This window comes from Eucyclogobius newberryi, unplaced genomic scaffold, assembly GCF_026437365.1.
Source record: "Eucyclogobius newberryi isolate DKJ021-1_F unplaced genomic scaffold, fEucNew1.0.hap1 SCAF_13, whole genome shotgun sequence".
Classification (NCBI taxonomy): Eukaryota; Metazoa; Chordata; class Actinopteri; order Gobiiformes; family Gobiidae; genus Eucyclogobius; species Eucyclogobius newberryi.
Genome location: NW_027315757.1, coordinates 6,568,748 through 6,592,841, shown reverse-complemented (window position 1 = coordinate 6,592,841; position 24,094 = coordinate 6,568,748). Strand labels below are relative to the sequence as shown.

Genomic DNA, 24,094 nt, shown 5'->3' with positions numbered 1-24,094 from the left:
TCACCAGTGAACATCCAGGGACGGGACATTGAGAGAGTGGACTCATACAAGTACCTGGGTGTTCATCTGAACCACAAACTGGACTGGACTCATAACACAGAAGCACTGTACAGGAAGAGCCAGAGTCGTCTCTACCTCCTGAGGAGACTCAGGTCTTTTGGAGTGACAGGGCCACTCCTGAAGACCTTCTACGACTCTGTGGTGGCATCAGCTCCTGTAGGTGTGGTCTGCTGGAGCAGCAGCATCACAGAGAGGGAGAGGAAGAGGCTGGACAGAGTCATCAAGAAGTCCAGCTCCGTCCTGGGCTGTGCTCTGGACTCGGTGCAGGAGGTGGGGGACAGAAGGGTCCTGGCTAGATTCACATCTATGCTGGACCATGAGTGTCGCCCCCTGCAGGACACTCTGTCCGCTCTGGAGAGCAGCTTCAGTGAGAGACTGATCCACCCTCGATGTGTGAAGGAAAGGTTCCGTAGGTCTTTCCTTCCTGCTGCTGTCAGACTTTATAACAAACACTGTTAGTCCTGAACACTCGCAATACTGACCTAACCTAATACTGATGTGCAATTCTGTCATATGTGCAATTGCTGTTGGAATTCATGTGCAATTCATGTGCAATTACTGTGAAATTCATGTGCAATCTATGTGCTGTCGTGACACATATTCATGTGCAATTACTGTCGTGATCACATGCAATGGTATTTATTTATTTATTTGTCTATGGGAGTTTTTATTTATTTATAAGAGATCTTCTACTGAAAGTGTTTTTCAGACTTCCTATAAGTGATCTGTTCTTCTGTATCTACCTCTGTATCTACCTGCGTTGCACCAATGAAATTTCCCCATGTGGGACAATAAAGGAATATCTTATCTTATTACCATGTTATGTATTTCTACTCAATGTTCTGTGTATGTATTACTTGTATGTATCAGAAGTATTCCAAACTAATAAAAGGTGAGGATATTTGGGGAACAGGGTGTAGAGCAGGACCATTGTTCATTGGTATGTGTTTATTGTCACGTGTCTGTTGTATGATGTGGGATATACTATATTGTGATGTCATGAATGTAACAGCCCCCTCCAAAAAGAGATGGACCATCATCTGAATAAATAAATAACTACATGTATAAATTATGTCTCCAGCTCGTGTCTGCTGCAGTCAGAAGAACACAGATCCACTGGAAGCAGTCCAGTCAGAGCTGTGGGAGGTGTGGTGTTCTGTGACTGTGACCTGTGGATGCTCTGGTCCACCTCACTTGTGGTTTGACAGGGAAAATCTTCAGATGTTTTGGCCCAGCAGTTTGTCAAATGATGGGGTGCAGGAGATCCTGGGATCAACTCTGAAAATGTATTTCGGGTTTAAACTTGTTTAACTTATAGATTGCACAGTCTAGTTTGTTTTGGGAGGAGTTAGCTACACTCTTGTTAATACAGAGCCATGGCATAAACGAGTTATAACCAGACGAAGTAAACCTAACTTTCCTCATTCGTTGTCATTATTCAATTTCAAGAAAAAGAATGGCTGGATCAGATGAACAAGTGAGCAAACATTTACATTTTTTTCCCTCGTCTCCTAACTACTACAAAAACTTCGGGATATGCTAGGAGATGGCATATGCATATATTGATAGTTATTAGACAAAATTGAATAATTCCCTCCATTTTAATCTTGACAGTTTTCATTGTTTACAAAGGCAAGCAGAACAAGTATACGGGTCCTGAGCTAAACATTGTATTTCACATTGACTACACAGATTCCACTCCACTTCATCATCTGACATCATGTCATCTTCCTTGAAGCAAAACCCACAATCAGTCTGAACAACTTTTTCCATATCCTCCTTCATGGAACTTTCTTCTTCAGCAGTTGGCCTAGAACATTTTGGTCCTGCAGTCTCGTTTTTATGACCGTCATCACCAGGAATGGTTACTGCATGACCTTCCATGGCGCCAAGAGCAGCTTTAATGTATTTACAACAGCTTTGCACAGCATTGAGGTCTTGTGATGATTGAAGAGCGTCCAACAGATTTTTTATATCATTCAAAGCTGCTTTCTTGGCTATATCAAGGTCATGTGCTACTCCTGGTTTGTGGCTGATTCTAGACCGGTGCGGCTGTACCTTGCGCTTCTGAAGTTTGATGAATTGTTCATGGGCTTTGTCAAATGTGGTCTTCCCCTGTTCTTTAAATGTGCCGTCTCTGTTTGCTGAGGATATATTGTACTGTGTCTTGATGTTGAGTATGTCTTTGTGGACCAGCAGCCGATCTCGACCATCAAATCTTGAGTAATCTTCTCTAATAAGATTGAGCAGGACCCTAGAGTCAACACCATCTGACAGTTTCGTTACTATAAATGATCTCAGTTCATCAGACATCTTTAGATGAACAACGTCTGTCCCATGAGTGTGGTCTACACAGTATTCAACACAGGCCTTTCCAGTAACTTTTGAGGTTGTACATTTCAAGAATGCACAACATGTACCGTTCATCTTTGATGTTCCTTGAGACTTCAGTGTTCTTTTTCCTGTTCCCCTACTCTTGTAGGTACCTGTTCGGTTACAGTAATAGTACTGGCTTACATGATCTCGACAGTTGTTTCCTGAAAATGGCTTGACAAAACAGATGCCATACATCTTCTCCAAACCAGATTTAAAGTCCTCAAACTCTCCAGCTGACTCTAACTCTGTATGCTGAATGTGATGATCACATCCGTGGGCAGAGTTAAGGTGACTTATAAGGTCTTTAATTCCGGCACAGCTGAAAATAGAAAAGAATAGCTTTCTCATAGAATGCTGTGAAAATGTGCAGCTCATCCTTTCGCGATTCAACCAATATTAAATCAACTGCATATTTAATTTTCTTGGGCTAGATATTTTAGACAGCATTCATATGGGTGAACAAATGACTTATTTGATGATTGGTTTACATGTACTTACTGGAATGTCTTGCACATGGTACACTCTATTGAAGCCCTGTCAGGTTCCTCTTTCTTTTCTTTGGGATGTAGAGTTTTCTTATGTCGGTGAAGAGATTGACGACTGCTGAGTTGGAGCTGACAATATGGGCAAACATATGGTTTTGTTGGCGTTTCACTGGTTTTGTCTTTACCATTTGGTTCCTAAAATCAATAGAAATGATTAGGACATGATTTATATAACCTTATTTGTGTCGTGATCAAAGGATTCTTACATTTCTTTGAGATTCAGCTGTAGTTCCGTCTTTGTTTGGATCATCCATTTCCTTGGATGTTGAGGGGGTTTTCTTTTTATCAAATGACTGAGGCTTACCATCTTTTTGGAATACGGTCTTCTTACTTGTGGACTGAAATTAAAAAAAAAGACATTAGAAAATGTTGTTTCAGTAATTTGGCAGTCTGTAAAAAATATATATTTTTGTTCAAGGAGCCCATTGTTTATGGGTTATAAAATAATCCAATCAATTGTTTTTTTGCAGGACAAAGCTGTCAAGGGAAGAGTTTTATATAAATGTTTATTAGATGTAAGTGTAGATAACCAATAAAGGCCTGGATTACTCACATCAATCTTCACGTCATCCATTTCTGACTCATTGTTACAAAATTCTCTCTCTTTGTCGAGATCAAGCTCTTTGTTTATATCTTGATCACTATTGCCATTCTTGCTCTGTAGTGCATCCATCTGAAATTAAGATTAGCATTGATGGTTAACATTTATTGCAAAATTCATAATGGAGTATGCTAATGAAGAAAAGAACAGTATTTATATTTGAGGTAAATCTGTTAGAGAGCGATGTGTACCACTACATGTTGGCACTATATTGTTCGGCGTAAGGATACGCTGTGTTCAAATAATAAACACGTGTATCACGTCCTGTATTGCAAACCTGGTGTACTACTACTGAGTATTCTGCAAAGATGTCAGTTAGAAGGCACAAGAGTGCACAAGCTGAGCCAAACGCTGCAATGAACCCAACTAAATCATCATTGTGATCAACTTTACCTGGATATCAGCCGGAGTAATAACATCATTTGGTTCTTTTTTGTGCTTTATACTTGTCTTCTCTGTTGATCCCTGAAATGATATCATAACACTAGTGATGCCGCTTTAAAAAATGTGACCTGCATGTACATAAAATGTGTACATGCTTGTGAAGTTCTTTTTAATCAGTCATTGAGAATATTTCAACAGAAAAATGTGCATTTTATGTTTAGTGAAAATATCTCACCTCACTTTGGCTCGATGATCTCTTTCTCTTTTGTGTGGACCTTCCTTTAACCTTCCCTTGTGCAAACATCACAGGCTGTGCTTTTGGGAGCTTCTTCAAACTAACATTATTGATACTGATTCTTCCAGACACGAACCATGAAATTAGAACCAGCCTCAGATATTTTGAACATCTTGTTGGATTTCTGAGATAAAACTGACCCTTATTTTTTGGTCCACACAAGAAATTGAAGAATGGCTGGTCAAAAGTGGCAATCGCTGCAGTGATTATGGAAACAACTCCACAAAGATCACTCCACGTCTGGAGTGGATAATTGGTGCAACTCGGGTCACAAGTATGAACCTCCGCCACTGGTGTACGAGTATGGCACATCTTGATGGAGCTTGGAGAGAGGATTTTGTCGAAGAAGGAAGTGTATTCCTGCAGCCTTGGACAGAGTTCCTCTGGTAATCCCCATGCCATACTATCACAGTACAAGACTTCACCTGTTACAAGTTTTACTACAGCCAATGTCCAATGATTACCTGGCTGGATATCGCCTCCAATATACACCGAGTTGTCTGGGAGTTTTCCAACATTCATTGTAAAGACAAGCCGTTTTATGTCCTTGAAATGTTCTAATTGTTCTTGAAGGCGTGTCATTCTGGTAAGTGCATGGGTCGCATTTAGGCAAAAACACAACGTGTGCTCTTGACTTGTCATCATTTTGTTCATGATGTACTCCATATGACTAGAAAGTAGCCATCCACCATCCCCTTCTGAACAAAGACGAGCCATCTCTTCAGGAGTCATACCTAAGAGACCAAGAACTTGTGTTGTGATATGAAATAGAGATCAACATAACAATCACATCTAAATCATGTGTCTATCAGTGAGGAACAATATTAATTCAAATAAAGTTTGATATTATAATAAGTGATCTTGTTTCTTCAGTCTCACTCTCCTCAATGGGAGGAGTCCAGTGGCTGTACTGGATCCATAGTAAAGATAGGACCAGGTCATTTAGCTGCACGTACTGGCTATTTCAGTAGACCCGACAATATAGAATAATTCTGGAAAAATCTGAATCCAGAAAGACTGGCCACTTACCATAAGCTGGAATCATCTCGGAGGCATTATTGTTCCATATCAAATCCTTAAAAGAAGAGATGGTAGATGGCAATATTTGCGGATCTACAACACCATTTGGGGAATTCCATGAGCTGAACCACTGTTCCTCCCTCCTTTTCTCACGGCAAAATTCATCTTCACGAAGTAGTGCACCACCTCCTGGAAAAATAGGTGGGGTTTGATTTAATGAATGAAAATGTTGATAAAAGTAAAATAAAAGTACATGTACATCACATTTCTTATTGAGATTCAAAAGGTATTTGGCATTCATGTTAATTGGTTAATCTAGGTACACAGATCAACACATATTTTATCAAGTTATACAATTCCAAACTTGGCTACTTCAAAATAATTTAATCAAGTTATTCATTGATTACAGATAGAGATGATATGTTTACTATATGAGGTAATATTCTGCTCATGGTCTTTTATAGCTACATCATGTCATTAATCTTTGGTTATGTAATGATGATAACTTTGTAATAAATTCTTTGTCAGCAACCATGTTTATAAGTGTCAAGCCCAAAACCAGATGTGATCACCATCACCTCTAACCCTCTAATGACATGTCCAAGACATCCAAAGTCGATTAGTGTAATTCTGAAAAAAGTAGGGCGACAATTCATGTTGCTCTACATCATGTAAATATATTTCGGCATTTATTCTGACATCATGGTGAGAATACTGAATTATACACAACAAAATATAAGTATTTATTTACACATGGGTGAGGAGGTCAAAGATAATTTACTTCCATGGTTCAATTCACATAGAAGCAATAAATGGGAGGCCAATTCCAGTTGGAAACATAAATCAAACTGGATATCAATTAACAACATATTTGAAGCTACATCATAGCAGTAAACAATGGTTAGTAGATAGAGACTGTAGGCCTAAATAGACAGCCTTGGTCGAAGCTAATAAATATTCTATATACTCTACATGGCGGCTGTATAATAGGGCAATAATGGGCACTAAAGATTGGTATTTTTATGTCTGTCACTGTGTCCCTGCAGCTAGCATAGCCATAGGGTTAGGTCTAGATCAGACCCCCGCTGCCTCACAAAAGTCAGAATTCCAATATGGCGGCGACCGAGATTGGTCCCGCTACAGCTCAGGAAATAATTCTCTCTCTTGGGTCCAAATCCGCTCTCTTGTCCCAAACCCAGTGTCTGAAGCGTATCGAGGGCCGCCATATAATTATTGTCTTTTTGGGCCTCCAAATTGGAGCCAATTCTGACTTCCATGAGGCAGCGGGGGTCTGATCTAATACTGACCATAGCCATAGGCAACAACAAGGAGGCAAAAAAGCTTTAGCTAGGCGGGCTAGTACATGCTAGGCCTAAAAACATTCATCATCAGTCCTGAAAGAAAATCAATTGATTTAAAAAACAACAACTACTACATCTCACCTTTTGAACAGATGCCGAATTCCATGTTGCACGTAGACTTCTTAGTAGATCTTAGTAGATCATCTGAATCCCCTGTGCCAAGAACACATGTTGGTTGTTTACATTTCGTCGCATCCCGATTGGTTGGAGCGCCTTCTCTTTGATCATTCTCTATCCAGGATTCTTGCATTTCCTAGATAAACAACAAGATTGAGTGAATTAAATGTCATATGTCTGCTGAATGTTTTTCGTTTGTAGTTTGACGTTTTAGTCTGCTAAACGTCTGTCTATGTCTGCTAAAAGTGAGAGCCGAAGAAGCATTGACTTATTTACATAAGTCAATGCTTCTTCGGCTCTCGGTTCTCACTCAGACGTCCTCTAAGATAAGTCTAAGCCTAATAACAATACAATTGATAGTGTAGAGGCCAACAAACAAGTAAATCAAATGACATAGGAGGCTTATCAGCTTAGGCTATAGTACATAACGTGGTCTAAGTCTCAAAAACTTGAAATATTACATTTGTATAGATTTATAATTTTGAATAAATTATGGGAAAAATAATTAGTTGAATGTTTCGCTACCTGCCATCAAAACCTTTATTTATTTTATGGTCAAACGCCATCTTTGAGCAGACGTGTGAAGTGGAACAGACGTAAAGCAATGAAAAAAGGCACCACGAGTTGTCGCAAAACGGCGATGACGCCCTGTCTCAAACCGCAAGGGTCCACCTCAGAGGAAGAGATGAACACGTCCTGGTCCAAAAGGAGTGAGAATCCTTCAGAAGTTCAGTCTAATCCCACATTTACTTTGTTTAAGAAGGAAACCTGAAGCAGCACTCCTGATGAAGTTCTCCAGAGGAACCCAGAGCCACAGCCTGTGAACTGATGCATCAGCCAAGGAACAATGCTAATGCTAGCGAAACCAGAGTTAGCCTTGGATAAAGTTAACAACGAGACACGCGCAGCTTAAACACCGAAGAGCTCGTGGTGGTTAATCAGTTTGAGAGTTATAATTAGTTACCTGGACTGTCTAATGATAGAGAATACCTGCCGCTCCGTGAATAAACAGTACAAAAGTGTGTGAGAGCGCGCTCCTCTGGACGTGTTTACGTCTCTGCGGCCGCAGCGTGGTGTTGGACCATACCAAATGTGGAGGGGGATTTTTATTTTATTTATTATATATGTATTTATTTGCGTGAATACCAATGACTCGTTTCACATCTACAGCTAAATGAGTAAAATATTAAGTGTAAAACATATTAAAAACCTTCTAAATAATCCGGGCTTTTCTAAACACAGCTGAGGCGCGAGGGTACACCCCCCCCGCTCCAGCGATGGTCTTTCCCAAAGAGTCAGTCTCTAAAGTAACAAGTTTGAATCTTAACTGCTCTGTTCACTGAAGAAAGCACACGCAGGAGAATAGTACGAGTTCACTCACCATGAAGCCGTGGTATCTCTACACGTCTAAGGACAACGAACACCTCTATGACGAGGACTTTGATCTGGAGGCTCTGCTCTGTCCCACACCAACAGGGGGCGTTCAAGAGCCCGAGGCCAAGGACATCCAGCCGGTGTCTCCCACCATTCAGGTGCCTTCAAATCCAGAGGAAAGCCGCCTGGTCCTACGTTCAGAGGAAAGCCTTGTGCAGCCTTGTCCAGAAGAAAGTGCCCTGGTCCAGCCACAAACTCCAGAAGAGAGCCTTCTGGTCAGGGAGCTCCGTGAACAGCTGGAGCTCACCAGGACCAACCTTGAAAATCAGGTCCAAGTCAACAAGTCCTTGGACCAGAAGCTAAAAACCCAGGAGAGACTGAGCAGAGAAAGCGGGTTGATGTTGAAACATGTCAACACTTCTCTTCAAAAGAAAGAAAGAGAACTACAGGAGCAAATCAAAGCACATAAGGAGATCCGCTATCTCTACAACACTGCGGTCCAGGACAAATTGCAGCTGAAACAACAGCTCGCCAACACCAACAGGCTGATGGAAAAGATGAGAGAACAACTTTCAGAGCAGGACATGGCAATGGCTGAGCTGAAAAACAAACTCAGGTCAGTCCCAGAGGCCTGCAGCAGTAACACCAGGGCCACCAAGCAGAAGGAGTGGAGAGGAACTCCAACAACGAGCACTGAAGCTGTTGGAGAAGTGGCCAACAAGGAGAACCAGCAGCTGTCCCGAAGGGTGCAGCATCTCATCTCCAAACTGGTCACAGAAGAAGCTGACCAGGAAGCAGGAGGATTTGGAGTCTGCTCTCAAAAAGAGCGAGCGACAAAGTACAGATGAGGCCACCCGCCTGAAAAGACTGACCAGTGGAGGAGCAGAGGAGGCTGCCCTGACACCAAAAGTACTTCATATCCTCCAGCATTTCCCCTTTATCTTTGCATAAGGAAAAATAAAACATTATTTGAAATATCAGAAAACTATGTGTATTAGTAGTTATTCATGTTTTATTGTTTTTGATGTCAAAACCACAATGTGAGTGTGAGAAAGGGAATGAAAGTGGTGCAGAGCTGCAGATGAGATGTGATTAGATGGAGCTGCTTATTGAGGCGCGCGGGGCTCACACAGATGGACACGGAGCTGAGACGCATGACCTCAACTTGTGCTGTCAATCTAAAGGAGACATATTAAGTATAATAGACTTTTATGAACTTTTAACCATGTTAAACTTTCACCTGCTCCTATCCCCGCCCACATCTCTGTATCATTAACACTTTAAAATAACTACACTTACTCCTACTTTAGTAAAGAATGAACAAAGACTTAATTCATAGTAAACAAATAGTTTAAGTATGATTCAGACTCAATAATTACATAACTAATGCCCTAACACCTAACTCTCAACCTTAACCTCAACTAAGTAGTAACTAAGCCTGAATCATGCTTAATAAACGATGTGTTCATTATGAATTAAGTCTGTTTTCATACTTTGTGAAGGTAAATGAAGGTGTTTATTATTAAGTGGTGCAAAAAAGTCTAATTCCAGGTCATACATGGGTTCAAAATGTCACATTAAAACTTTTCAACAATAAAAGCATGTCTGAAATGGAAGGTGCAGTGAAATGTGTATCTTTTTATATTTGAATTCGTTTTAGAACAATATTGCAGTTTACAGTGAACAAATATAATGTATAGGATACAATAATAATCTTATGTTGTACTTTCTACAACATTGCTGTGGAAAAATAAATAGTAAAACCAGGAAAGACCTCATTGCCATTGAGACCTCTTTTTCAAGGGTGACCTGGGGCAAAGTTAAACTCATAAAAACATTTACAGATTTAAATGAGATATTTACAGTACAACAATTATTTAAATGGTATATTGAGACTGTTAAAATCCCACATACATTTTAAAATACGTACGGTGAATTGATACACTTTTATAATGAACATTTTCTTTTTTCAAAGGACTTTTGGCCCGTAGGCTTTATTGGATAGGACAGGTGAATGTGCAATGGGGAAGTGAGAGAGGGGAGGACATGCAGCAAATTGTCAGATTCTGGATTTGAACTCATGACACTGCGGCCTGCTGCACGTGGAGCCTGGCATATGTGCTGCTGGCTTAACCTCTCAACCACCAGGCAGCACTATAATGAACATTTTCATACATAAATGATACAATATGAGCAGTTCAAATACATAGGAATTGTCTCCAAACTAATGACAAATAACTACACATTAGTGAAGTACCACAATGTAGTAGCACTGCACTGTAATGTATTTGTACTGACATGTTTGTAGTTTGTACTGTGCTCCTGTAAACAGTCTCTGTGGAGGTTGTACTTTTACTTTAGTTTTTTTTATTAAGATTTGGGTTTGTCCACTGACTCATCAGTCGGTGGGACACTCCCTGTGTCTCTTTCTGTCCTGCTTTTATATTCATTTCAAGAATTGCATTAGGCCCGTTACAATAATTATTTGATATATTTTTTGTTGAATATATGAAAGCTGGGACAATATGTATGTGGCGTGTACCTTTTTCTTTTTATCTCCCTTCAATGACTCATTAACGGTATATTTTCTGTAACAATATATCGCACTTCAAAATGTATTTCACACTAGATGAATTTTAGATTCAGATAAAGTACATGACATTTGGAGCTCAGCAGATGTAGAAGTAATATACAAATAAACACATGTATTTGTACTTTAATGTAACTGTGCTACTTTTAGTTTGGGATCAATTCTAAGATGTGTAGATTTGTGTTTGTTCACTGACATTTTAACTTGTATTTGAATTGTACATAACATGTACATATGAACACATTGTACTTGCTTCGTTGCAGTGCATTGGGAGGAAAGAATCTGTTTTCATGAGGTAAATAATGTTCTAAATGAAGCAGGAAAAGGCAGGACAGAAACATGACAAAGTTTAGGCCTAAACCAAAGTCCATGTCCTCATGTTTGTGTTTGAGCTGAAGACAGAGACAGACAGACAGGCCCAGGGACACTTTGTGACACATGTTTATTATTGAACCTGTCTCATCATGAAACATGTCTTATTCTTATGTGTCCAGAAAAGTGTTGCAGTCTGAGTCTGGAGTCAGCACAGATCATCATGTCCTTGTGAGTCTATTACAACAAGATTATTATTCATTAAAAGACCTTTTGTTCCTTGAATAATGAATCATTTCCACAAAGAATCAGAATCAGAAAAGGTTTTATTGCCATTGTCAATGAACAGAATTCACAAACATAGGAACTTGTCTTGGTGATTTGGTGCAACATAAAACAATGAATAAGTCAAAAAGAGAAACAATTTAAATTTGCTATGGGATCAAAATAACAATAAGCTATAAGATAAAAATAAGAATAACAACACAAATAGAAAATAGGCCTAAATACGTACACAAATTTACAGTTGAGTTTACAAGGTGTGGTCTTCTGAGGAGCTGTCCATGGTATCAACCACACGCTGCAGTGAAGCGCCACCAGAGGGAGCCATGATCCTGAAGTCAAAGGGACTAAACACACTCACAAGGTATTCTTCTTCAAGTATGGAACAAATATCTGTTATTATGGACGTTTTGTAACATTCCAATTGAGCCTAAAACGTCCAGATTCCAGATCGAGAAGAAACGTGTCACAATCATCTTCATCTCTGCCAAGTCCAAACATGCTTCTGCAAAGATAAAGAACAGTTTCTCAAATTGTATTTAAACATATTTATACATCTTCATTATACTCCTATTTAAACCCCTCTTGTACCTGCCATTGGTGTAACACAGTACTATTATTCTCACGTCCCACCTGATGAAGACACTGGAGCGGCTGGTCCTGAACCACCTCCGCTCCACCGTGAGCTCAGCCATGGACCCGCTGCAGTTTGCATATCGGTCTGGCATCGGAGTGGAGGACGCCGTCATCTCCCTGCTGCACCGCTCTCTCTCTCACCTGGAAAAGCCTGGCAGCTCTGTGAGGATTCTGTTCTTTGATCTCTCCAGCGCCTTCAACACCATCCAGCCGCTGTTCCTGAGGGACAAGCTGGAGACGGCTGGTGTGGAGTACGACCTGCAGAGTGGATCCTGGACTACCTCACAGACCGACCCCAGTTTGTGAGAGCACGGGACTGTGTGTCTGACACTCGGACCTGCAGTGTGGGGGCGCCCCAGGGCACTGTCCTCGCGCCCTTTCTCTTCACCCTTTACACTGCAGACTTCAGACATGACATGGACAGCTGTGTCCTGCAGAAGTTCTCTGACGACTCTGCCATCATCGGACTCATCACGGACGACGATGATGCGGAGTACAGAGGACTGGCGCAGGACTTTGTGGACTGGTGTCAGCGGAACCACCTCCTCATCAACGCGGGGAAGACCAAGGAGATGGTGGTGGATTTCCGCAGACGCCACCCCACTGCCCCCTCACCAGTGAACATCCAGGGACGGGACATTGAGAGAGTGGACTCATACAAGTACCTGGGTGTTCATCTGAACCACAAACTGGACTGGACTCATAACACAGAAGCACTGTACAGGAAGAGCCAGAGTCGTCTCTACCTCCTGAGGAGACTCAGGTCTTTTGGAGTGACAGGGCCACTCCTGAAGACCTTCTACGACTCTGTGGTGGCATCAGCTCCTGTAGGTGTGGTCTGCTGGAGCAGCAGCATCACAGAGAGGGAGAGGAAGAGGCTGGACAGAGTCATCAAGAAGTCCAGCTCCGTCCTGGGCTGTGCTCTGGACTCGGTGCAGGAGGTGGGGGACAGAAGGGTCCTGGCTAGATTCACATCTATGCTGGACCATGAGTGTCGCCCCCTGCAGGACACTCTGTCCGCTCTGGAGAGCAGCTTCAGTGAGAGACTGATCCACCCTCGATGTGTGAAGGAAAGGTTCCGTAGGTCTTTCCTTCCTGCTGCTGTCAGACTTTATAACAAACACTGTTAGTCCTGAACACTCGCAATACTGACCTAACCTAATACTGATGTGCAATTCTGTCATATGTGCAATTGCTGTTGGAATTCATGTGCAATTCATGTGCAATTACTGTGAAATTCATGTGCAATCTATGTGCTGTCGTGACACATATTCATGTGCAATTACTGTCGTGATCACATGCAATGGTATTTATTTATTTATTTGTCTATGGGAGTTTTTATTTATTTATAAGAGATCTTCTACTGAAAGTGTTTTTCAGACTTCCTATAAGTGATCTGTTCTTCTGTATCTACCTCTGTATCTACCTGCGTTGCACCAATGAAATTTCCCCATGTGGGACAATAAAGGAATATCTTATCTTATTACCATGTTATGTATTTCTACTCAATGTTCTGTGTATGTATTACTTGTATGTATCAGAAGTATTCCAAACTAATAAAAGGTGAGGATATTTGGGGAACAGGGTGTAGAGCAGGACCATTGTTCATTGGTATGTGTTTATTGTCACGTGTCTGTTGTATGATGTGGGATATACTATATTGTGATGTCATGAATGTAACAGCCCCCTCCAAAAAGAGATGGACCATCATCTGAATAAATAAATAACTACATGTATAAATTATGTCTCCAGCTCGTGTCTGCTGCAGTCAGAAGAACACAGATCCACTGGAAGCAGTCCAGTCAGAGCTGTGGGAGGTGTGGTGTTCTGTGACTGTGACCTGTGGATGCTCTGGTCCACCTCACTTGTGGTTTGACAGGGAAAATCTTCAGATGTTTTGGCCCAGCAGTTTGTCAAATGATGGGGTGCAGGAGATCCTGGGATCAACTCTGAAAATGTATTTCGGGTTTAAACTTGTTTAACTTATAGATTGCACAGTCTAGTTTGTTTTGGGAGGAGTTAGCTACACTCTTGTTAATACAGAGCCATGGCATAAACGAGTTATAACCAGACGAAGTAAACCTAACTTTCCTCATTCGTTGTCATTATTCAATTTCAAGAAAAAGAATGGCTGGATCAGATGAACAAGTGAGCAAACATTTACATTTTTTTCCCTCGTCTCCTAACTACTACAAAAACTTCGGGATATGCTAGGAGATGGCATATGCATATATTGATAGTTATTAGACAAAATTGAATAATTCCCTCCATTTTAATCTTGACAGTTTTCATTGTTTACAAAGGCAAGCAGAACAAGTATACGGGTCCTGAGCTAAACATTGTATTTCACATTGACTACACAGATTCCACTCCACTTCATCATCTGACATCATGTCATCTTCCTTGAAGCAAAACCCACAATCAGTCTGAACAACTTTTTCCATATCCTCCTTCATGGAACTTTCTTCTTCAGCAGTTGGCCTAGAACATTTTGGTCCTGCAGTCTCGTTTTTATGACCGTCATCACCAGGAATGGTTACTGCATGACCTTCCATGGCGCCAAGAGCAGCTTTAATGTATTTACAACAGCTTTGCACAGCATTGAGGTCTTGTGATGATTGAAGAGCGTCCAACAGATTTTTTATATCATTCAAAGCTGCTTTCTTGGCTATATCAAGGTCATGTGCTACTCCTGGTTTGTGGCTGATTCTAGACCGGTGCGGCTGTACCTTGCGCTTCTGAAGTTTGATGAATTGTTCATGGGCTTTGTCAAATGTGGTCTTCCCCTGTTCTTTAAATGTGCCGTCTCTGTTTGCTGAGGATATATTGTACTGTGTCTTGATGTTGAGTATGTCTTTGTGGACCAGCAGCCGATCTCGACCATCAAATCTTGAGTAATCTTCTCTAATAAGATTGAGCAGGACCCTAGAGTCAACACCATCTGACAGTTTCGTTACTATAAATGATCTCAGTTCATCAGACATCTTTAGATGAACAACGTCTGTCCCATGAGTGTGGTCTACACAGTATTCAACACAGGCCTTTCCAGTAACTTTTGAGGTTGTACATTTCAAGAATGCACAACATGTACCGTTCATCTTTGATGTTCCTTGAGACTTCAGTGTTCTTTTTCCTGTTCCCCTACTCTTGTAGGTACCTGTTCGGTTACAGTAATAGTACTGGCTTACATGATCTCGACAGTTGTTTCCTGAAAATGGCTTGACAAAACAGATGCCATACATCTTCTCCAAACCAGATTTAAAGTCCTCAAACTCTCCAGCTGACTCTAACTCTGTATGCTGAATGTGATGATCACATCCGTGGGCAGAGTTAAGGTGACTTATAAGGTCTTTAATTCCGGCACAGCTGAAAATAGAAAAGAATAGCTTTCTCATAGAATGCTGTGAAAATGTGCAGCTCATCCTTTCGCGATTCAACCAATATTAAATCAACTGCATATTTAATTTTCTTGGGCTAGATATTTTAGACAGCATTCATATGGGTGAACAAATGACTTATTTGATGATCGGTTTACATGTACTTACTGGAATGTCTTGCACATGGTACACTCTATTGAAGCCCTGTCAGGTTCCTCTTTCTTTTCTTTGGGATGTAGAGTTTTCTTATGTCGGTGAAGAGATTGACGACTGCTGAGTTGGAGCTGACAATATGGGCAAACATATGGTTTTGTTGGCGTTTCACTGGTTTTGTCTTTACCATTTGGTTCCTAAAATCAATAGAAATGATTAGGACATGATTTATATAACCTTATTTGTGTCGTGATCAAAGGATTCTTACATTTCTTTGAGATTCAGCTGTAGTTCCGTCTTTGTTTGGATCATCCATTTCCTTGGATGTTGAGGGGGTTTTCTTTTTATCAAATGACTGAGGCTTACCATCTTTTTGGAATACGGTCTTCTTACTTGTGGACTGAAATTAAAAAAAAAGACATTAGAAAATGTTGTTTCAGTAATTTGGCAGTCTGTAAAAAATATATATTTTTGTTCAAGGAGCCCATTGTTTATGGGTTATAAAATAATCCAATCAATTGTTTTTTTGCAGGACAAAGCTGTCAAGGGAAGAGTTTTATATAAATGTTTATTAGATGTAAGTGTAGATAACCAATAAAGGCCTGGATTACTCACATCAATCTTCACGTCATCCATTTCTGACTCATTGTTACAAAATTCTCTCTCTTTGTCGAGATCAAGCTCTTTGTTTATATCTTGATCACTATTGCCATTCTTGCTCTGTAGTGCATCCATCTGAAATTAAGATTAGCATTGATGGTTAACATTTATTGCAAAATTCATAATGGAGTATGCTAATGAAGAAAAGAACAGTATTTATATTTGAGGTAAATCTGTTAGAGAGCGATGTGTACCACTACATGTTGGCACTATATTGTTCGGCGTAAGGATACGCTGTGTTCAAATAATAAACACGTGTATCACGTCCTGTATTGCAAACCTGGTGTACTACTACTGAGTATTCTGCAAAGATGTCAGTTAGAAGGCACAAGAGTGCACAAGCTGAGCCAAACGCTGCAATGAACCCAACTAAATCATCATTGTGATCAACTTTACCTGGATATCAGCCGGAGTAATAACATCATTTGGTTCTTTTTTGTGCTTTATACTTGTCTTCTCTGTTGATCCCTGAAATGATATCATAACACTAGTGATGCCGCTTTAAAAAATGTGACCTGCATGTACATAAAATGTGTACATGCTTGTGAAGTTCTTTTTAATCAGTCATTGAGAATATTTCAACAGAAAAATGTGCATTTTATGTTTAGTGAAAATATCTCACCTCACTTTGGCTCGATGATCTCTTTCTCTTTTGTGTGGACCTTCCTTTAACCTTCCCTTGTGCAAACATCACAGGCTGTGCTTTTGGGAGCTTCTTCAAACTAACATTATTGATACTGATTCTTCCAGACACGAACCATGAAATTAGAACCAGCCTCAGATATTTTGAACATCTTGTTGGATTTCTGAGATAAAACTGACCCTTATTTTTTGGTCCACACAAGAAATTGAAGAATGGCTGGTCAAAAGTGGCAATCGCTGCAGTGATTATGGAAACAACTCCACAAAGATCACTCCACGTCTGGAGTGGATAATTGGTGCAACTCGGGTCACAAGTATGAACCTCCGCCACTGGTGTACGAGTATGGCACATCTTGATGGAGCTTGGAGAGAGGATTTTGTCGAAGAAGGAAGTGTATTCCTGCAGCCTTGGACAGAGTTCCTCTGGTAATCCCCATGCCATACTATCACAGTACAAGACTTCACCTGTTACAAGTTTTACTACAGCCAATGTCCAATGATTACCTGGCTGGATATCGCCTCCAATATACACCGAGTTGTCTGGGAGTTTTCCAACATTCATTGTAAAGACAAGCCGTTTTATGTCCTTGAAATGTTCTAATTGTTCTTGAAGGCGTGTCATTCTGGTAAGTGCATGGGTCGCATTTAGGCAAAAACACAACGTGTGCTCTTGACTTGTCATCATTTTGTTCATGATGTACTCCATATGACTAGAAAGTAGCCATCCACCATCCCCTTCTGAACAAAGACGAGCCATCTCTTCAGGAGTCATACCTAAGAGACCAAGAACTTGTGTTGTGATATGAAATAGAGATCAACATAACAATCACATCTAAATCATGTGTCTATCAGTGAGGAACAATATTAATTCAAATAAAGTTTGATATTATAATAAGTGATCTTGTTTCTTCAGTCTCACTCTCCTCAATGGGAGGAGTCCAGTGGCTGTACTGGATCCATAGTAAAGATAGGACCAGGTCATTTAGCTGCACGTACTGGCTATTTCAGTAGACCCGACAATATAGAATAATTCTGGAAAAATCTGAATCCAGAAAGACTGGCCACTTACCATAAGCTGGAATCATCTCGGAGGCATTATTGTTCCATATCAAATCCTTAAAAGAAGAGATGGTAGATGGCAATATTTGCGGATCTACAACACCATTTGGGGAATTCCATGAGCTGAACCACTGTTCCTCCCTCCTTTTCTCACGGCAAAATTCATCTTCACGAAGTAGTGCACCACCTCCTGGAAAAATAGGTGGGGTTTGATTTAATGAATGAAAATGTTGATAAAAGTAAAATAAAAGTACATGTACATCACATTTCTTATTGAGATTCAAAAGGTATTTGGCATTCATGTTAATTGGTTAATCTAGGTACACAGATCAACACATATTTTATCAAGTTATACAATTCCAAACTTGGCTACTTCAAAATAATTTAATCAAGTTATTCATTGATTACAGATAGAGATGATATGTTTACTATATGAGGTAATATTCTGCTCATGGTCTTTTATAGCTACATCATGTCATTAATCTTTGGTTATGTAATGACGATAACTTTGTAATAAATTCTTTGTCAGCAACCATGTTTATAAGTGTCAAGCCCAAAACCAGATGTGATCACCATCACCTCTAACCCTCTAATGACATGTCCAAGACATCCAAAGTCGATTAGTGTAATTCTGAAAAAAGTAGGGCGACAATTCATGTTGCTCTACATCATGTAAATATATTTCGGCATTTATTCTGACATCATGGTGAGAATACTGAATTATACACAACAAAATATAAGTATTTATTTACACATGGGTGAGGAGGTCAAAGATAATTTACTTCCATGGTTCAATTCACATAGAAGCAATAAATGGGAGGCCAATTCCAGTTGGAAACATAAATCAAACTGGATATCAATTAACAACATATTTGAAGCTACATCATAGCAGTAAACAATGGTTAGTAGATAGAGACTGTAGGCCTAAATAGACAGCCTTGGTCGAAGCTAATAAATATTCTATATACTCTACATGGCGGCTGTATAATAGGGCAATAATGGGCACTAAAGATTGGTATTTTTATGTCTGTCACTGTGTCCCTGCAGCTAGCATAGCCATAGGGTTAGGTCTAGATCAGACCCCCGCTGCCTCACAAAAGTCAGAATTCCAATATGGCGGCGACCGAGATTGGTCCCGCTACAGCTCAGGAAATAATTCTCTCTCTTGGGTCCAAATCCGCTCTCTTGTCCCAAACCCAGTGTCTGAAGCGTATCGAGGGCCGCCATATAATTATTGTCTTTTTGGGCCTCCAAATTGGAGCCAATTCTGACTTCCATGAGGCAGCGGGGGTCTGATCTAATACTGACCATAGCCATAGGCAACAACAAGGTGGCAAAAAAGCTTTAGCTAGGCGGGCTAGTACATGCTAGGCCTAAAAACATTCATCATCAGTCCTGAAAGAAAACCAATTGATTTAAAAAACAACAACTACATCTCACCTTTTGAACAGATGCCGAATTCCATGTTGCAAGTAGACTTCTTAGTAGATCTTAGTAGATCATCTGAATCCCCTGTGCCAAGAACACATGTTGGTTGTTTACATTTCGTAGCATCCCGATTGGTTGGAGCGCCTTCTCTTTGATCATTCTCTATCCAGGATTCTTGCATTTCCTAGATAAACAACAAGATAGAGTGAATTAAATGTCATATGTCTGCTGAATGTTTTTCGTTTGTAGTTTGACGTTTTAGTCTGCTAAACGTCTGTCTATGTTTGCTAAAAGTGAGAGCCGAAGAAGCATTGACTTATTTACATAAGTCAATGCTTCTTCGGCTCTCGGTTCTCACTCAGACGTCCTCTAAGATAAGTCTAAGCCTAATAACAATACAATTGATAGTGTAGAGGCCAACAAACAAGTAAATCAAATGACATAGGAGGCTTATCAGCTTAGGCTATAGTACATAACGTGGTCTAAGTCTCAAAAACTTGAAATATTACATTTGTATAGATTTATAATTTTGAATAAATTATGGGAAAAATAATTAGTTGAATGTTTCGCTACCTGCCATCAAAACCTTTATTTATTTTATGGTCAAACGCCATCTTTGAGCAGACGTGTGAAGTGGAACAGACGTAAAGCAATGAAAAAAGGCACCACGAGTTGTCGCAAAACGGCGATGACGCCCTGTCTCAAACCGCAAGGGTCCACCTCAGAGGAAGAGATGAACACGTCCTGGTCCAAAAGGAGTGAGAATCCTTCAGAAGTTCAGTCTAATCCCACATTTACTTTGTTTAAGAAGGAAACCTGAAGCAGCACTCCTGATGAAGTTCTCCAGAGGAACCCAGAGCCACAGCCTGTGAACTGATGCATCAGCCAAGGAACAATGCTAATGCTAGCGAAACCAGAGTTAGCCTTGGATAAAGTTAACAACGAGACACGCGCAGCTTAAACACCGAAGAGCTCGTGGTGGTTCATCAGTTTGAGAGTTATAATTAGTTACCTGGACTGTCTAATGATAGAGAATACCTGCCGCTCCGTGAATAAACAGTACAAAAGTGTGTGAGAGCGCGCTCCTCTGGACGTGTTTACGTCTCTGCGTCTTCTTCTTCTTCTTGTGTTTTTCTGGCGGGTGTTAACCAACGTTTAGGTGCATTTCCGCCACCTACTGTTCTGGAGTGTGGGCCAGTGGTCTCTACCCTTCTGTAATTCCCATATTCTTCAAATTCTTTTTATCAGTTTTGTCTCAGTTTCTGCTCCACATTCACATCATCCTGATGGATGGTTGCCCTGTAACGTTTTATTTAACCCAGTGTGTCCCAACCTTAATCTTGTAATTGCCACCTGCTCTCTTCTACTCATCCCCAGAGTTTTCACCTTCCCCACGTGTCTCCCCTTCTGCCCTCCAGCGCCGCTGCCACTCCGTTACAATTTGAATTATGATAATAGATTAATAGATTTTCTCTGTTTTTACTGAGGGCTACTTCAAAAATGATCTCTTCCGTTAGAGCCTGCTTAGCAAGACAGTCAGCCATGTCGTTTCCAAGTAACTGCTTATGAGCAGGGACCCACATAAATTCGATCTGAATTTGGTGACAAGCAAGTCGAAACAAGATCTGATATATATATAGAGCGTGTGGAGTTATGGAGCATGTCTTCAACATGAGCCTGAAGCTGAGGGTGGTACCACAGGTCTGGAAGACCTCCTTCTGGTACCTGTGCCTAAGACACCGCGCCCCAAAGACCTCAACAGCTTCAGGCCAGTGGCTCTCACGTCCCACCTGATGAAGACACTGGAGCGGCTAGTCCTGGACCACCTCCGCTCCACCGTGAGCTCAGCCATGGACCTGCTGCAGTTTGCATATCGGTCTGGCATCGGAGTGGAGGACGCCGTCATCTCCCTGCTGCACCGCTCTCTCTCACCTGGAAAAGCCTGGCAGCTCTGTGAGGATTCTGTTCTTTGATCTCTCCAGTGCCTTCAACACCATCCAGCCGCTGCTCCTGAGGGACAAGCTGGAGACGGCTGGTGTGGAGTACGACCTGCAGAGTGGATCCTGGACTACCTCACAGACCGACCCCAGTTTGTGAGAGCCCGGAACTGTGTGTCTGACACTCGGACCTGCAGTGTGGGGGCGCCCCAGGGCACTGTCCTCGCGCCCTTTCTCTTCACCCTTTACACTGCAGACTTCAGACATGACACGGACAGCTGTGTCCTGCAGAAGTTCTCTGACGACTCTGCCATCATCGGACTCATCACGGACGACGATGATGCGGAGTACAAGGGACTGGAGCAGGACTTTGTGGACTGGTGTCAGCGGAACCACCTCCTCATCAACGCAGGGAAGACCAAGGAGATGGTGGTGGATTTCCGCAGACGCCACCCCACTGCCCCCTCACCAGTGAACATCCAGGGAAGGGACATTGAGAGAGTGGACTCATACAAGTACCTGTGTATTCATCTGAACCACAAACTGGACTGGACTCATAACACAGACGCACTGTACAGGAAGAGCCAGAGTCGGCTCTACCTCCTGAGGAGACTCAGGTCTTTTGGAGTGACAGGGCCACTCCTGAAGACCTTCTACGACTCTGTGGTGGCATCAGCCCTCCTGTACGGTGTGGCCTGCTGGAGCAGCAGCATCACAGAGAGGGAGAGGAAGAGGCTGGACAGAGTCATCAAGAAGTCCAGCTCCGTCCTGGGCTGTGCTCTGGACTCGGTGCAGGAGGTGGGGGACAGGAGGGTCCTGGCTAGATTCACATCTATGCTGGACCATGAGTGTCGCCCCCTGCAGGACACTCTGTCCGCTCTGGAGAGCAGCTTCAGTGAGAGACTGATCCACCCTCGCTGTGTGAAGGAAAGGTTTCGCAGGTCTTTCCTTCCTGCTGCTGTCAGACTTTATAACAAACACTGTTAGTCCTGAACACTCGCAATACTGACCTAACCTAATACTGATGTGCAATTCTGTCATATGTGCAATTACTGTTGTGATTCATGTGCAGTTACTGTGAAATTCATGTGCAATCCATGTGCCGTCGTGACACATATTCATGTGCAATTACTGTCGTGATCAGATGCAATGGTATTTATGTATTTATTTATTTGTCTATGGGAGTTTTTGTTTATAAGAGATCTTCTACTGAAAGTGTTTTTCAGACTTCCTATAAGTGATCTGTTCTTTTCTTCTGTATCTATCTCTGTATCTACCTGCGTTGCACCAATGAAATTTCCCCATGTGGGACAATAAAGGAATATCTTGTCTTATCTTATCTTATTTCAAAGAGTATGTCTGGACGGCTCTGTGATGAAAAAGCTTGAATAGAAGTTAATGAGGCAAACGAGTCAGAACATATAAGTACCTCTTCAACTCTATTCTCTTCTGCCCACTGGAGCGCCTTCATTATTGCATCATCTCTACTGTGTGAACAGCAAGATGGTCAGATGTTCTCTGCTTTTTTTTATATTTAACTCCGGTATAACAAATGCAGAACCCGTTTTCCCCGATTCCAGTTCTTTGGACCCATCTGTATAAATGATAACGCATTCTCTCATTCACAGCCTCCAAAATATTCCTCCCTCTTCTACTTTCCATCTCGTGAACATACAAATCAACATCAACAGCAGGCAATAGCCAAAAAGGTGTAACTGGGCCAGACACAGCAGGACTAAACGTTCACGCACGATGTCAAGCACGATGTCTTTGCTTTTCCACTTTCCCAACATGACAGGAGAGTTTTAAATGCGGGATGTCGCTCCTCCCCATGTCCCTGTAAGTTTGTCCAGTACTGCATCGTGATTTGTTTCTGTAATTATATTGATCACTTTTTTGCATTTCTCTTCCACTTTCCTTATGAGCTCGTTCCATAAAAGCTTTGAATCGAAAACAAGTCCCAAAAATCTAAAACTACTGACCCGCTCTATATTTTCCCCATACATTTTAAATTTAATCTCTTCCCTCTTTTTTCTACTAAAAGCCAATGACTTTGTTTTCTCCACAGAGAACTTAAAACCCCAAGTGAACGACCAGTTTTCAACAGTTCTTACTGCCCTATTGCTCTTATTGGATTTTATTTTGCAGAAACCCTAAGTTGTTTCCTCTTTCATCAGCAAATAACGACTGTATAATATCTGGCTCAATATGACTAAAAACATCATTGACCATAATTAAAAATAGAAGTGGACTTATAACGCTGCCCCTTTCTCAACCTTATACTTATCTGATAACGCAGCGTGGTGTTGGACCGTAATGTGGAGGGTGATATTTATTTTATTTTAATATATGTATTTATTTGCGTGAATACCAATTTCGCGTTTCACATTCACTGCTAAATAGGTTAAAGCACTAAGTGTAAAAAATAGACAAAACCTTCTAAATAATCCGGGCTTTTCCAAACACAGCTGAGGCTACAAGAACTACAGGAGCAAATCAAAGCACATAAGGAGATCCGCTACCTCTACAACACTGCGGTCCAGAACAATGTGCAGCTCAAACAGCAACTCTTCAACGGCAATAGTTCTGGACAGAAAATGAAAGAACAAGAGGTGGCGCTCCAAAAGACAGAACGACGGCTAGAAGAGCAAATGAAGGCACATAAAGAGATCCGCTGTCTCTACAACGCTACTGTCCAGGACAAAGTGCAGCTGAAACAACAGCTCGCCAACACCAACAGGCTGATGGAAAAGATGAGAGAACATCTTTCAGAGCAGGACATGGCAATGGCTGAGCTGAAAAACAAACTCAGGTCAGTCCCAGAGGCCTGCAGCAGTAACACCAGGGCCACCAAGCAGAAGGAGTGGAGAGGAACTCCAACAACG

The 24,094-nt window shown here is 41.3% G+C and overlaps 4 protein-coding genes across 4 annotated transcripts; 1 reads left to right on the top strand and 3 right to left on the bottom strand.

Moving 5' to 3' along the window:
* Positions 1–961: 961 nt before the first annotated feature.
* Positions 962–3,640, bottom strand: LOC140357573 (uncharacterized). The gene is made up of 4 exons (XM_072442096.1): positions 3,535–3,640; positions 3,188–3,319; positions 2,935–3,116; positions 962–2,755 (listed from the first exon to the last, which is right to left on the bottom strand). Exons 1-4 carry the CDS (start codon positions 3,553–3,555, stop codon positions 1,678–1,680), a joined length of 1,413 nt encoding a protein of 470 aa, XP_072298197.1. The 5' UTR covers positions 3,556–3,640; the 3' UTR covers positions 962–1,677.
* A 257-nt stretch (positions 3,641–3,897) lies between these two features.
* Positions 3,898–6,889, bottom strand: LOC140357793 (uncharacterized). The gene is made up of 5 exons (XM_072442309.1): positions 6,724–6,889; positions 5,291–5,470; positions 4,202–4,995; positions 3,976–4,047; positions 3,898–3,933 (listed from the first exon to the last, which is right to left on the bottom strand). Exons 1-5 carry the CDS (start codon positions 6,746–6,748, stop codon positions 3,898–3,900), a joined length of 1,107 nt encoding a protein of 368 aa, XP_072298410.1. The 5' UTR covers positions 6,749–6,889.
* Positions 6,890–7,408: 519 nt separating this feature from the next.
* Positions 7,409–9,054, top strand: LOC140357574 (uncharacterized). Its single transcript, XM_072442097.1, has 2 exons — positions 7,409–8,772; positions 8,809–9,054. The coding sequence occupies exons 1-2, from the start codon at positions 8,142–8,144 to the stop codon at positions 8,979–8,981; spliced, it is 804 nt and encodes a 267-aa protein (XP_072298198.1). The 5' UTR covers positions 7,409–8,141; the 3' UTR covers positions 8,982–9,054.
* A 4,750-nt stretch (positions 9,055–13,804) lies between these two features.
* LOC140357882 (uncharacterized) lies at positions 13,805–16,196 on the bottom strand. The gene is made up of 4 exons (XM_072442430.1): positions 16,099–16,196; positions 15,752–15,883; positions 15,499–15,680; positions 13,805–15,319 (listed from the first exon to the last, which is right to left on the bottom strand). Exons 1-4 carry the CDS (start codon positions 16,117–16,119, stop codon positions 14,242–14,244), a joined length of 1,413 nt encoding a protein of 470 aa, XP_072298531.1. The 5' UTR covers positions 16,120–16,196; the 3' UTR covers positions 13,805–14,241.
* Positions 16,197–24,094: the final 7,898 nt, after the last annotated feature.